This window comes from Jaculus jaculus, chromosome 8 (assembly GCF_020740685.1).
Source record: "Jaculus jaculus isolate mJacJac1 chromosome 8, mJacJac1.mat.Y.cur, whole genome shotgun sequence".
Classification (NCBI taxonomy): domain Eukaryota; kingdom Metazoa; phylum Chordata; class Mammalia; order Rodentia; family Dipodidae; genus Jaculus; species Jaculus jaculus.
The window spans coordinates 74,077,767-74,090,400 of NC_059109.1; the positions used below are offsets into that span (position 1 = coordinate 74,077,767).

The 12,634-nt window shown below is 49.3% G+C and overlaps 1 protein-coding gene across 3 annotated transcripts in view; it reads left to right on the forward strand.

The window, feature by feature from the left end:
* Positions 1–257: 257 nt before the first annotated feature.
* Galnt9 (polypeptide N-acetylgalactosaminyltransferase 9) overlaps positions 258–12,634 on the forward strand; it is a 77,062-nt gene continuing 64,685 nt past the window's right edge. For 2 of the 3 annotated variants that reach the window (XM_004668873.2, XM_045156908.1), the window contains exon 1: positions 258–553. In XM_004668873.2, the coding sequence (XP_004668930.1) occupies positions 313–553 (241 nt within the window). In that variant the 5' untranslated portion in view covers positions 258–312. Of the gene's footprint in view, positions 554–12,387; positions 12,483–12,634 lie in introns of those variants that run through there. The other variant, XM_045156910.1, reaches the window with a different exon arrangement.

Below are 12,634 nucleotides of genomic sequence, written 5' to 3' on the forward strand. Positions count from 1 at the left end.
CAGGAGCGGGGCGCGCAGGAGCGGGGCGCGCAGCAGCAGAACCCCCGCGCTGCCTCCTGGCCTAGCGGCTCTCGGCCGGCGGGCCCCGTGGACAATGCCGGGGACACCCGGTGCCTGCAGCCCCGGGCTGTCCCTGCTGCCCCTGAGCGCCGAAGGATAACGGGCCGAGGAGCCCGCAGAGCGGTGCTGAAGGGACAGCGCCCGCCCTTGCCCGGCCCATGGTCCCGGCTGCGGCCGGCCGCACCCAAGCTCCTGCGGCCCTAGGCCCCTGGGATGCCCGGCGAGTGAGGCGGCCCCGCCCGAGCTGCGCTCATGGCGGTGGCCAGGAAGATCAAAACTTTGCTGACCGTCAACATCCTGGTGTTCGTGGGCATCATCCTTTTCTCGGTGTACTGCCGCCTGCAGGACCGCTCCGAGGCGCTGGTGCAGGTCGTGCGTGGTGCCGACCGCCGGGTGCGCAGTCGGCTCGCAAAGGCGGGTTCGCTGGCCGACCGTGAAGCCATCCTGCAGCGTCTAGACCACCTGGAGGAGGTGGTCTACAACCAGCTCAATGGTGAGCAGCCAGCTCCAGGGGATGGAGGGAGGAAGTGGCAGGGTCTAGTGTTGCAACACCGCTGCTGCCAGGGTTGGCTATCCACGCTCACCCCACAACCTTGGCCAGGGGCCTGGGTGGAAGCTACCTTGCGCCATTCAGAGGGAATCTGGAGGCAAAGGGAAGGCTGAACGGCCTCTGTTGGCAGAGGGAAGTGACGGAGTGACTAACTTCATTCACTCATCCAGGGGACACTTTAGGAGCTGCCCTTACCTCCCCCACACTACTCCAAACTTACTCCCCAAGAGAACTCAAACTTTTCACTGAAGAGCTTCTCGAGACTTGCCAGGAGAGCAGCACTGGTCCACAAAGAGTGGTCAAGGGTGTGCCACAGAACTGTGAGGGGTGCAGGTGATGTATAGGTCCACAGCAAGGGGATGGGCATGGGTTACAGAGCTGTGGGTGTAGAGTGGATTCATTTCTCTCTCCCTGGAGATACCGAAGGGGGGTGAGTGCTGCCTCTCTGGTGTGGCTAATGTCCTCTTCCTTGATGCTGGGGTGTACAGGTTGTCTATTGAAGTTGTGACCATTGGCCTAGACAGTAGCCTCCTTTGGGGGATGATCAGGGGTCATACACAAAGTTCTGTTAGGGAAAAGTCTGATGGCCTGATGGTGCTATGTGGAAGATGGACTCAAGACTGTAGCAAAATTGATCATAAGCCAAGAAACCCCATGCACTGAGGTCCAAGTGCCTAGGTACCGCCCCCCCTCCGCACTTGTACCTGCTCTTGGTGGCCTCTTTGCTTCCCATGAGCCCAGGGTTCAGCATCTGTGTCATAGCAGGACATAGCCATAGCTGGTGGTAATGGGGCTTTTCCATTTTGGGATGTATGATGAACCCAGCAGCTCTGCCCCAGACCAGCTCTATACAAGGTGCCAGGAAAGAGAAGGTTGGTGCATGCCAGTGACACTAGTGGGTTTTTCTCTTTTCTGTTTGTTGTGGCTCTGCTATGCAGTATCAGCCCCAGTAACTCTCTTTCTGAAAGTGCCAAAGAAGGAATAGACTCCAGTAGACAGTGGCTAAGACAGGCATCCACAGCAGGGCTCAGATCACAAGCTGCCACTTTCTGTTGTGTGTAAAGGTTGTTGAGGGTTCTTTGAGGACCCTCTAGTCAGAGTGGGTCCAAGACAGGCTTCTGAGTATAGCTGGGGGGTCTGGGAACCATCCTGGAATATGGATGGCTAGCTCGTCCTCAGAGAACAGAACCCTGACTCCCCACATGCCCCCTTCTTGTTATCTCTGCTCCAGGCTCTTATGGTAGCCCTGATGAGATCAGTGGTTTCTTGACTGCCATTCAGTCAGAGCCACAGAGGAGGAAAGTTGAGTTGGAGTGGCAGCTTGGCCACACCATCAGTGTGATTCATCTCTTGGAAGGCGCTAGGCCCCATAATAGCACTGAGCTTTATTGAAGTGTATTTGCCAGGGTGTTATGGTCTGTTTTATGGGGAGAACCGGAGGGTTATATAAAAACATTGGCAGCACTTTGGGGTTGTGTAACATCAGCTGGCCAGCCAGTCCCATGAGCCATTTCCATCTCTGTCCTCCTCCAAGGATGGAAAGGGTCAGATACTGGTGGCAGGAGAAGTTGAAGCCCTTTATCAACTGTCCTGACATCCCTGGGCACAGAAGAAATTTCTCTGTCCTAGCCTTCCCCTTTTTTCCTCCCTGCTTCCTCTTCCTTGCCCCTTATCTCCTCTGCCCTCACTTCACCTTTCTTTTGTAATGGTTTTTCCCTTTCTCCCCACCAAACACTTTCCTCCTCTGACTTCCTTCCTTTCCCCCATACTTCCTCCTGTTTCCCTTCTCCTCAATCTCTGTGCTGAGATAGCCTTTCTGATTCATATGTATCTAAACTCAGTAGTCACTCAATACAAACAGAGCTTAGCATTTGTCCTAGGAGGGCCCCTCAGGGAAAGTAGAGCATTCAGGGTCTGATTGATATCTGTAAATGTGAAGCCATTTGAGCTTCCTGGACAAAGAGGCCTGATTTCTGTTATATTCTGTTCTATTTTATTAATCTAAAAAAATTTTACATGTGTGTGTATTGTGTGGGGTGCACCAGGGCCTCTTGCTGCTGCAAACAAACTCTAGATGCATGCAACATTTTTAAAAAAATTTATTTATTTGACAGAGAGAGGGAGACAGAGAGTATGGGCATACCAGGGCCACTGCAAATGAACTCCAGATGCATGGGCCACTTTGGGCACAGCTTTATGTGGTACTGGGAAATTGAACCTATGTTGTTAGACTTGCAAGCAAGCACCTTTAACTGCTGAGCTATCTCTCCAGCCCCTGCATGACAGTTTTTGCATGTGGCTTTATGTGGGTACTGGGAAATTGAACCTGGGCTGGCAGGTTTGTGCAAGCAACAACCTTTAACCACAGAGCCACCTCCCCAGCCCAAGCCTGTTCTATCTTAGATCCCAGAGATCTTCTATCCCAAGGGGTTGCCACCTGACACTAACCTAGCTATGTTTATGCAGGGCCAGATTTATTTTGTTGCTTACATCTGGGCCTGGAATGCCACCTTGGCACTCACTGTCCTGGCTGGAGAGGCTGTGAGAAGAGGCGTCCTGGGGCGGAATTGCTATCTGTGACCTTTGTGTAGCATGAGACCTTGGCAAAATGCCCTGGAGAAATGTGGATGCAGATCCCGGGACCAGGAGGAAAGGCAGCCTGGTCCCTCCCGTGTATGTTTGACAGTTGCTTCTGAATTCAGTGCTCAAGGCAAGAAAGAAAATGCTTATGGGCAAAAAACATTCACTGAACACCTTAAATTGCACATAGAGCGTAGTACCCATGGCTCTGGTGAGCTACTGGCTCAGAGAATCTTGGGAACAGTAAATTTGAGACCCTCTGAACTCGGTGCAAAGCAGAGATGTTGTCACTCAGATGCCTAGGCATTCGACCCCTAGTGATTGGTGTGATGCCAAGAATCCTTGTTCTGGTGTGTGCTGGGTTTGTTCCACCCATGTCTACACAAGGCAGTAGAGTGGAGACATGCTCCTTTAATTATGCTTCCAGAGACTCTGGGCAGGTGGAGGAAACTGCCTGGTACAGAGCCTGCCACGCTAGGGGCTGGACCTCACTCTGAATTCAAAGAAGGCCCCTTCTCTCCCATGTGCATGGTGAACCAAGGAGGAAAGAGGCATGGAGGATGCCCCAGAGTAGGTTGTTCCTCCTTGGGGGTTGTTTCTAAAATCACAGCACATGTGCACATAAATTCTCTCTAACTTGAGCTGCCCCAGCCCACATGTATTCATTGCATTTTATAGAAAGCAGTGGTCAAAGCTGTGGCTGGTCTCATGGTTGGGACAGAAAATCTAAACAGCAGGAGGCTGTCTAGAAAGTTGGTGCTGGCAGCTGTTGAAGAGGGACTTGCTTCTGAAGATCCTGCACTTATGCAGTTATCACAAGTTTGAATAAAAAGCCAGGAGATAGGGCTAGAGAGATTGCTCAGTCAGTAAGGTAGAGACTGAGTCCCATAAGGACCCAAGTTCAGATCTCCAGCACCCATGTAAAAGCTGAGTGTGGCAGCATTGACCTGACACTCAGGGCTGAGGAGATGGAGACAGGAGAATACCCAGGGCTTGCTGGCTAGCTAGTCTAGCTGAATTGGGGAATTCCAGGTTCAGTGAGAGACACTGTCTCTTAAAATAGGAGGACAGCAATTGAGGAAGACACCTGATCTCAACTTCTTGCCTCCACATGCACACATGTGTCCACACAATACATACATAGAAACACACACACAGAGGAGGGAGGTTTTTGTTTTTATTTTTGTCTTTTTGCTATGTGTCTCTGGGTTCCCACACCCAGAGTATGTGTGCTGGCTAGAGAGATCCTGGCATAGGCGAAATCTGTCTTCTCAATAATACTACACAGGGTTTCCCACTTGCCCTCCTTCAGAATGCTGCCTCCGTTCTCCCAGCCAAGAACTCACCACAACTCGCATTACCCACCACAGCTGTGGAGACACCTGTCCTGTGGTCCCCTCCAAGATGAGAAATTCTGTATGTGGTTCCAACTCTAATGCCCAGGGTCCAGACAGGGCTGTGCACTCACAAATGTCTGAGTAAGTCAACATTTTTCTGAACCACTCTTTGGTTTTGCTAGAATAAGCGTGTGTTAGGAAGTAATTGTACTCCACCATCATGTCTGTGGGTAGAAGTGCTGAATGATAAATGCAGTGGAAATACCACACACTGTTACACTAGAGGATTAAGTATTCATATACATGAGTCTATGGGGGGTTACTTACATTCACACTACCATTGCTACTGTATCTGGGGATAAAACCTATGAATCTGGGAGGTCTGAGCTTCTAGGAAAAGAGCACACAGCTGGTGATCCCAGCCGGGGAGTATGGTGGGTCATGTGATTGTGGTCACAATTCAGCTCACCACCTTATATTTCAGTCTGGGACAGACATTTCAGAGTCAGAAAGGATGGTTTATCATTCTGTGAGTGAAAACTGGGTAAAATAAGCTTCTGTGAATTTTCATGCCACATCTATCCCTAAAGACTTGGAGGTGGACTCCGGGACCAAGTTGGTCAAGCTCTTTCTGTCTGAAAGAGTAGTGGTACCTTGGGAGGAAAGAGCTGGTGGAGCAGCAGGCATGAGGAGGGAGACACAAAGGCCACTTCAGGCTAGGAACGTGGGACACACCCTTCAGGAATGCAGCTGAGAGGACAGAGGTTTAGAGTCATCCCACATGCTTGGCACAGCTCTTGGCAGTTGTCAAGATGAGTCCCCTTTAGACCCTCTCTTAAGAAGGAGACTTGCGTCCTCAGTTGTTTGACTGAGTGTCAGCCCAAAGACAGATAGCATCTGACCATGGCTCAGAAGTATGGCAGCCACTGGCTTCCCCAGTTTCTCCCTCCTTGAAGGCCAAACAGAGCCTTGTTCCTGGGCATTCTCACACTGGCTGCAAGAGAAGCAACCTTGTGGAGGAGGGTAATGAAATACTGTGGGCACTTCCTCTTCCTGAGAGTGCTCCAGGGAGGATCTGTTAGCCCACCCTGTGCTGAGGGAGCTTGGCATGGCAATCATTGTGGTGAAGGTCTTCCCCATCCAAACAATGACATGTTCTCACCATCCAGGTGACCTCACGTACGCTTATTCTGCCTGGAGCTGTGGTGGAGAGTGTAGTGAACAGAGTGACTGCCTAGGCATAGGACAGGAGTGGACAGGAGCTCAGGTAAGGCAGCTTCTGGCAAAATGGCACTGAGAAGGGAGTGAGTGATAAGTGTGGGAATAAGATTTCATCATTAAAGAGGAGGTATAGCTTTGCAAAAGTGAGTTCGATCCCCAGAACCCAAAATGCTGAGTGTGGTGGCATGAACCTATAATCCCAGTGTTGGAGAAGGAGATATAGGAGCATCCCCAAGGCTTACTGGCTAGCTAATTTAGCCTAACTGGTGAGCTCCAGTTCAGTGAGAAAACCTGTACCAAAACAAAGCAGATGCTATTTTTAAGGAACATCACCCAAGTTGTCCTTTGGCTACACGCACATACATGCATCTGTACACACAGGTACCTCCATAAAAACAAGCATGTGTGTGCAAACACACACACACACACACACACACACACACCATATAGGCACAATTTATAGAAAGAAAACAAAGGATGAGGTTGTGCTAGCTGAGATAGACCTAAATCCCATTGCTGTCCTTCTAAGAAGAACAAAGATAGACATAGAGGTGGCTTATGAGGCCAGGGGCAGAGATGAGAGCAGTATGGCTACACCAGTGGATGTCTGGAGCTACCAGGAGTTGGAAGAGGTGGGGCACTCTCCCCCAAGCCTCTGCAGGCACATACCTGGATACCAGACTTCTGGGCCTCTAGGGGTGCTACTGTACAGTGTGTGTGGGGAGGGATTCTTATACAGGGGAGCAGCCAAAGGTGTCCCTGGTGATGTTTGAGCTGAAATTTGAGTGATGGGATGGTGTGACCTTGGGCAACCTAGGGAGCAAGCAGAATGGGTGTTAGCAAGTGCAAAGGCCTCATGGTGGCTTGAGGGGAAAAGAGAAGTATGGTGTGAGATGATGTTAGGGCATCTTGGTCTCCTCAGCCTTGTCACATAGGTAACCTTCTTTGGATTCTGGGGGTTTCTGGGAGATTCCTAGGGAAAAAAGTGATAGTGGAAGGGCCCCAAATCCCAGGGATGTGTGGATTCCAGTTAGCACAGTGCATTCCACCTAGCTGACTGGTTTTAGACTACATTCATGATTTCTCTTGGATCTTCTGCTCAGCCTGGCCAATGACATTTCTGCTGATTTACAGAGGTAAAGGCCAAGATTCCCAAGTGGCCTGAAAGATGGGCTTTCTCCCTCTGTAGTCTGATAGGAATTTGATCAGGGATTTTCTTTTATTTTCAAATATTTATTTATTTTTTATTTAAGAGAGTGTGAGAATCAGATGGGGAAGGGATGGGCACATCAGGGGCCTCTATCTATAACAAATGACTTCTAGAATCATGTGCCACCTTGTGCATCTGGCTTTACATGGTTACTGGGAAATCGAACTCAGGTCCTTAAGCTTTGCAGGCAAGCACCTTAACTGTTGAGCCATCTCTCTAGCCCCGATAAGGGCTTTTCAACACAGCACTATGACAACAGGGTCTGGTTGCTCTGTCCTCTGGGCCCTGTGTGACCCATGTGTTGATTGTAGAATGTTGAACAATATCCTGGCTCCCACCATCTTCCAGGATCTAGTAATGCCTTTCTCACAGCTGTGACTCCAGCTATATCCCTGGGACATTCCCACCCTACTGAGCTCTCTTGCCTTCATAAGAACACAGCCAATGACTGACTGTGTTCTTATCCAGTTCTACCCTTCCCTATGGGTGTCACCCACCCCTCTGGACCTCAGTTTTCTCACCTGCAAGGTCATGTGTGAGAATATTGTGGGGACTGAAGGAGTGAGAGTGGAGAGTTTCCTCACTGTTTCTGGCCCCAGGGAAAGGACTTAGATGCTTTGTTGCTTACCTCATCTCTAAACAGGTGCAACAAATGCCATCAGAAGCATGGGAGCCGTAAGTGGTCCGCAATAGCCTCAGAGACCTGAGTCACAACAAGAGAGTGTCCACCGCTAGTTGTCTGGACCACATGGGGCCTTTGCACCTGCTGTCATCCACTTCATTGGTAGGACCTCGCTGATGGTAGTTTCCAGGCCTGCCCGGCTCCCTCATGATCCTGAAGAAGCCAAGGGTAGTGGTGTCTGGGAGGTTTGGAGAAGTGGCTAGCCAGAGGAGTCACAGACAGGGCTGAAGGTTATAGGGATATTAGATCTACACTCAGAACCCAGGAGGGTTTAGGCCCGAGACTTATCAGACCTGACTGCACTTTGTCCAGAAGCTCAGACTTCTCAGAAAGCACAGAATGAAGGCTACACCCACGCAGTGCTAGAGGCCAGCACCAATCTATTCTCACTGTGGGGCCTCAGACACAGGCAGAAGAGTGTACCTGCTCTATCTATCTTGTTATTTTGAGACAGAGTCTCACTCTGTAGCTCAGGCTAGCCTAGAGCTCACTATATATTCCACATAGACTGACTTCTGATTATGGTAATCCTCCTGTCTCAACTTCCCAATTCTGAAATTACAACTGTGAGGCACCATCCCTAGATTTTATGTGATTTAAATTTTTTATCTGCTTATTTATTTGCATGTGTGTGTGTGTGTGTGTTTGTGTGTGTAGGTTCAGAAGGACCTTCTGCAAGTGTACATCAGATGCTTGTGCCACCTTTTGCATCTAGCTGACATGTGTGTCTTGGAAACAGAACCTGGATCAGCAGGCTTTGAAAGCAAGTACCTTTCGCCACTAAGCCATTTTCCCAGCTCCTTGTGTGTTTTTTGTTTTAATGAAGGTGGATGCATGTGTGTGTGGAGGCCAGAGGACAGTCTCGGATGTTATTCCTTAGGAATGCCACCTGCTTTTCTGTTTGAGATTGAGTCTTTCGTTGGCCTGTAGCTCACCAATTAGGCTAGAAAGGCTGATCAGTGGACCCCCTTGCACTGGTATTACTGTACCACTACATGCAGCACTTTTATGTGGGTTCGGGGGATCAAACTCAAGTCCTAATGCTGTGAGGCAGGTGCTTTCCCAATGGAGCTATCTTCCTTGCCCTCTTCTGTGTTACTTTGTTGTTGTTTTATTTTGTTTTGTTTCTAGAGGTTGGGTTTCACCCTAATCCAGGCTGACTTAGGAAGTCACTATATAGTCTCAGGGTGGCCTCAAACTCAGAATGGTCCTCCTACCTCTGCCTTCGGAGTGTTGGGATTAAAGGCATGCACCACCACACCTGGCTTCTCTTCTGTGTTTTTCTTTTAAAAAAAACATTTATTGGGCTGGAGAGATGGCTTAGTGGTTGAGCGCTTGCCTGTGAAGCCTAAGGACCCTGGTTTGATGCTCGGTTCCCCAGGTCCCACGTTAGCCAGATGCACAAGGGGGTGCACGCGTCTGGAGTTCGTTTGCAGAGGCTGGAAGCCCTGGCGCACCCATTCTCTCTCTCTCCCTCTATCTGTCTTTCTCTCTGTGTCTGTCGCTCTCAAATAAATAAATAAATAAATACTTTAAAAAAAACATTTATTTACATGTGTGTGTATGTGTGCGTGTGCATGCGCATGCATTCATGCACACACATGTACATATGTGGTCATGTATCTGCATTTTTTCCACTTTCTTTGAGACAGGGTCTCTTGCTGCTAAAAACAAGTGCCGGTCTAGCTGGCCTATAAGCTTTGGATTCTCCTGGCTCTGCCTTCCATTGTCATAGGTGTATTGGAATCACAGACACATGTGCCACTTTGCCTCTGGCTTTTACATAGATGCTGAGGAATCAGACTTGGGTTGGCAGGCTTTGCAAGTAAGCACCTTTTAACCCTTGTTGTCTAGTGTCTCCTGAGAGACAAATGCCCCTAGTGAGAGCCAGTTCAGTACAGAAGGGGAGAGAACTTGGTAGCCTGGGGGTGGGAGGTGTGTCTTTAAGATAGGAAAAGGCAGTGTGCTTGGACGCTGGCTGGGACTGCTTGGGAGATTCAGGAAGTTTGGTAAGATGGCAGGAGAATAGAGAATTGATTGTGTCCTTGTGTGGGTGAGAGGCGCAGAGAGGGCAGAGCTGGCCAGAACCGTGGACAGCTCCCTATTTGGAAGGCTCTGGGGCTTTCACCTGTGATTTTTCATTTTTCTAGGGAGGCAAGAAACAGCTCATGAAATGAGATGGAGAACTGCAAATTACTTTCTTTCCTTTTCTTTCTTTTCCTTTTTTTAGTACCTTTGTGTTACTAGCCACTTTTTAAAACATGTATTCGGTTATATGTTATCTGTTTCCTTTCAGAACTGGGGCATTCCAAAATGTGTGTTATGCATGGGGGTGGGGTGGGGGGACACTGGGTCTGATTTGAATGAGATTCCCAGTCTGTAAGGTGGAGAAGTGAAGTCAGTGTTTTGGGGGTGTAGTGCCTCCTTTTCAGGACTAAGGTCCTGGGGGCTGCTGAGCATACTGGACCATTAGCATCCTTACCTAGCTTGTGTATCTGGGCTTTGTCCCTGCCCAGGTATTTTCTGAGGGGATGTAGAAGATGAGACAAATGGAACCAAGACCCCACAGATTTCAAGGTAAGGTGGCCAACACAGAAGGCTTACTAGACTTCCCTAGGACATTGTCCCCAGCCTCTCTGATGTTGAACATTATCCCTTCTGTAGAAAGTCCTCAAAGTGAAACCAGCCTCACTCCCCATGCTTCATGTCCCCTGCCCCTCAGCATGGGGCCTGCACATGCAGGTACAGAGGCCTTTAGGAGCACAAGCACACCGCTTAAGCACATGTGGTGTGTGGGCACATTTGGTCCACAAAGACACCTATGGCGATATCAGCTCTGTATCCCATTCTTCCCAGGAAGACTGGGGCCCATGAGACTGCACAGACAGGCATGGTGGAGGTGGGATTTGAGCCCAGACACAACCCTCACTCCTTAATGAGCCTGACTAAGGTGACATGACCTAGTCAAGTTAGGGCTGGATATCATGTCTTCCATATCTTACAGCAAGAAGTGACTATTTTTATTTTAACAGTTCAGCCAGTCAGTCTGTGCATAGCACCAATCTGAAATTCACCAAGCCCTGATTTTTTTTTTTCAGCAAATGCTTTTTTCTTTGATTTTTTTATGTTTTCTTTGATACAGGGTCTCATGTAGTCCAGGCTGGCCTTGAACTCTTTCCCGATCCTCCTGCCTCCACCTCCTGAGTGCTTCTGGGATCACAGGCGAGACCAGGCAGGGAGCAAATGATGTCATTTCAGGCAGCACCTGATCGCCTCTCAGGGAGAAGGGGGCATTCATTTTAGTAGGTCACAGGAATGTTCAAGCCCTGATTTTTATCTTCAAGTAAGTTCACAGATAGTGCCTGGACTATGCAAGGAGTGACTGCCACATTATCTAAGAAAACTGTGTGAATGCATGCTAATATTCTGAGTGCTTAAGCACTTTGTAAGGGGTAGGGAGCACAGAATTGAGTCTTGGTTGACAACTGAGTGCTGTGGGTGGATGGAGAAATGGATGGAAACATGGGGAAGTGGTAAGTAGATGGATTATCAGCATATGGGTGGGTAGGTGGATGGATGGGGGAAAGGTAGCAAATGGAGTGGCTGGAGCAAGAAAGGGATGGAGAAGCAGGTGGTCTCAGCGCACCCATGTGGAGAAGACTGCCTAACATAGTGCAGATGTAGAGCTGACAGCTTCATCTGGCCATGGCTGTGCAGGACGTGTTGGGCCCTGTCCATCCTACAACAGCTAGGGAGGTGGTTCTGTCACCAAAAATTATAAGATGGGGACCTGAGAAACTCAAATTGAGATGTTGTCTAAAGTTAGGACATGGATGGTGGTGGCATGTTACTGCAGGTGGCTTGGCCCCACTGTCCAGGCCTTGACCTGCTGGGTCACCAGGTTAGATCAGACTTTTTCTAGCTTTATTTGGAGTGGATAGTGGGGGTAGTGACAGGAGCTGGACCAGGAAAGGAAAATGGAACATTTGACTCTGCCCTTCTGAAGTTCAGTAGGTTCAATAGGAGGTCCACCACTGCCAGGGAATACCCCTTTGTTTCTGTCTATGGCCCTGCTCCTTGAGGGAGGGACACATGGTATGAGGTGCCATGCATGGAGCACTGTCACCTAGATGTAGCACTGGGGCAGCTGGGTCTGAATCCCTCCAACTAGGAACTTTCATTCATTCATCTGTCCATTCATCTATCTAGTCATTTACCTACTCTACCACCCATTCATCCCTATGTTCATTCAGCCATCCATCTACCATCTATCCATTCATTCATGCTACTCTCTAAGCACTTGCTGAGCTCCACCCTGGCTGCCAGTGGTGAGTGAGGCAGCCACCACCTTCCTGCCACTGCAGGTCAGCAAGAAGCTCAGGGGCCATGTCCTATGTCCACCAATGAGAGCCAATCTCCACCCTATTCCTAGACTCTAGGTTCCTAGGGTCTCCTTGTCTATGACCACCATGGCTGGGCTGGGTCCAGACTATCTCCCAGGACAGGCCAGGGTCTCTGATGGTACCAGAGCAGCATCAGAGGCTAGGACAAGGGCTCATCACTCTGGCTACTCCAGGGCTTCTCTCAGAGGTCACTACTAAGGTTACAAATGCCCTAAACAGCCCCTGTTCTTGCTCTCAGGAATCATTAGGTTCAACCTTGCATGGCAGGCACAGGTTGCTGTATGGAATAGTTGTCATATTCATGTGTTTATATTGTAGGGAGGATCCAGGAAACCCTGTGTGCCAGGGACTCCTAGTCCCCCATCACCTGTTATATCAGCTGAATGTGGGAATTCTGTAGGAAGATTTATCAAACAGTCTCTGAGGGAGAATTTCACAGGTACTGCTCTATCCTACAAAATGTTCATGACCTCATTGTCTCAGGAGTCTTTCTTTGCTATTGACAACCTGTTACTAGTTTGGGTCCCCAGGGAATCTTAAAAGGCCTGACTGTAATGAAATGAGCTGTCATATTTGGAAAGAGTGGATACA